At 39.4% G+C, this 2,374-nt stretch overlaps 1 protein-coding gene across 1 annotated transcript in view; it reads right to left on the bottom strand.

Annotated features, from left to right (window-relative positions):
* Positions 1-2,374, bottom strand: part of LOC107696472 (ubiquinol-cytochrome-c reductase complex assembly factor 1-like) — a 25,314-nt gene that overhangs the window by 18,370 nt on the left and 4,570 nt on the right. Inside the window, exon 6 of the mRNA XM_016496816.1 lies at positions 1,386-1,494. Coding sequence (XP_016352302.1) covers positions 1,386-1,494 — 109 coding nt within the window. The remainder of the gene's footprint in view (positions 1-1,385; positions 1,495-2,374) is intronic.

Here is a 2,374-nt window from a genome sequence, read left to right as displayed (position 1 = left end):
AAGTGTGGGGAAAGAGAGAGATTTCTGTTTTCACAGCTGGGCTGAAGTCTTGTTCCCACCCTTTCTGACAGCAGTTCCCTGAAGGCGCCTTGCGTTGGCTTCCACTCAAACAAACACACACATATACATGCGCACTCTCTGCACAGCAGAAGCATGTCATCTTTACTGACCTCGCAGAGATTTAAACACCTTTTGCTACTCTGCTGGACAGCGATCAGCTCCAAATGCCTCCACAGTCTGTAGAGCATAGTAATTACATCCTAAAACCTGAGTGTGTGTGTGTGTGTGTGTGTGTGTGTTAGGCAGTATTTTAGTGTATTTCACCATTTTTCAACATATCCAAACAACAGACCTGATCATCAGTCATTTCAAATGCTACAACATTTGGCGGAGAAGCTATCTGTTGTATAAAATGCAGAAAGTACTTAGTACTAGATTCATGAGGCTCTGATCTCAAACAGTATTTGAATGTCAGATATATCAAACCTGGCATCTAGAAACAAATGACGCAGGATTTTTCTCTTCACAAATATTGTTTTCTTTGTCATTTTTTGATGTTTTTTTTATTAAGTGGTGTTTTGGTGATTTTTAGTGGATGTATAAAGTCAGTTCTCCTCATGTTCACACAGGTGAACTTCATCACACAAACTCCTCATCAAGAAAAAAAAAAATCAATGGAAGAATTATTTCTTTGCATTCTTTTATTTAGTCGGGGAAATAACAGAAAGAATCTTTTTTTTTTTCAACAGACCCTGCAAGTATAGGTCTTCGTGGTCCCACTTGGATCTGAAAACCTTAGGTTTGACCTGAGACTGAGAACCTGACCTGGTTCGTGTCCAAATCTTTGTCGAGTGCCTCGGACATGGGTCGGGTTTCTTATTAGTGGCCTTGGGTAATTTAAATGTGCTTTTTCCAAATGGACCCAATAAGACCCGAATTCTTTGAAACTATCCCGGATGCATACTTGCACATTCTTGTTAAGTGCATTTTTAAGAAACGCACTGGAAAATCCACTTGCTTCATTACGCTGCATGTTCATGCAGGGCTTTTCTTTTTTGTGTGCAGAAGCCCTTTGTCAGAGATGAGCATTGCAGACAACACTAGCGAATCCATGATTTATTAGGCTATCGGTTTAATTTTTATCGAGCTATCACGTTTATTTTTCCAATCCACTGGTCACAACTGAAAGCCGAACTCAGAAATAACTTGTATCCATCAGGCAGGCAATAACAAAGTAATAATAAATGAGTAAATGAATAAATGAAAGTAATGGAGCAGCGGGCAAATCAGTCAGCAGCACCCTGTGATTTTTCCTCACTGACTGCGGGGCAGCAGGGGCAAGGTTTTTCAAAAGAGACAGTTGAATCAAAAACACATCTACTTACTCCCATAATCTTGCTCCTCTGCTCCACGTCCTCCCACATGGAGTGGACGATGTAACGGCACATGTACTTCCCAGCTCTGCCTTCCTGCCGCATCCGGACCAGACACATCCTGTCAGAGCAGAGCAGAGCGCTGACTCAAGACTGTGTTACAAGTGCCTGTGTTACGCTATGCTCTGTCAGGATCTGCGTAACCAGCAAACTTAAGAGATCAGCTAGACAACACACTCCGCATCTGTGGCCTGCTGCTGATTACCATAGAAACTCCCTTTTACAAACTGAGGGACAATTTTTTTTTCTATGGCACAGATACTGTCACATGGACTGGCATTGTTTTTCCTGCATTTTTAGATTTGCGAACTACTCCTTTATGAATACTGTAGGCGATAAGGTGTGAGGGTGTGTGTATGTATGAATGAACATGAGTTTAGACTGAGTTTTCCCAGTCCATGTTTCTCTGCACAAACACAGTAAATCATCATGCGGACACATGGCTGCACGCACAAACACTATGTGCCTTTAGCAGAAAGTGTACAGAGCGTTGGCACCAAACCACCACCATTAATCATAAGTCTCATTCTGACGATATCACATATTCACTCGTTTCAGTCGCACAAGATCAGCCAATCTTGATCATCTGTGCATTAGCATAGGTGACTGGTGAGGATGATGATGATGGAATTAAAAAATGAATTAAATACTTCAATGACATTTGTAGCAAAATCCATATTGGATTTCAAAATTTGATTGAAGTATTAATTAAATACTTCAATGACATTTGTAGCAACATCCATACTGAATTGCAAATTGTATTGAAGTAATTAAATCATGGCATTTGTAGTAATGTTGACATTGAATTCGAAATGTAAATTTTCAAAATAACGTTTTTTGATTTTGGAAAAATTTTAAACAAATGTAGAATGACACAAAATTATTAAGAAATATAAAAATAAATCTACACTTCTAGATGACTAATCAAATAAGCCAAAACA

The sequence above is a fragment of the Sinocyclocheilus anshuiensis genome, unplaced genomic scaffold (genome assembly GCF_001515605.1).
Source record: "Sinocyclocheilus anshuiensis isolate Anshui unplaced genomic scaffold, SAMN03320099.WGS_v1.1 scaffold522, whole genome shotgun sequence".
Classification (NCBI taxonomy): Eukaryota; Metazoa; Chordata; class Actinopteri; order Cypriniformes; family Cyprinidae; genus Sinocyclocheilus; species Sinocyclocheilus anshuiensis.
This window is presented reverse-complemented; position numbering and strand designations above follow the sequence as displayed.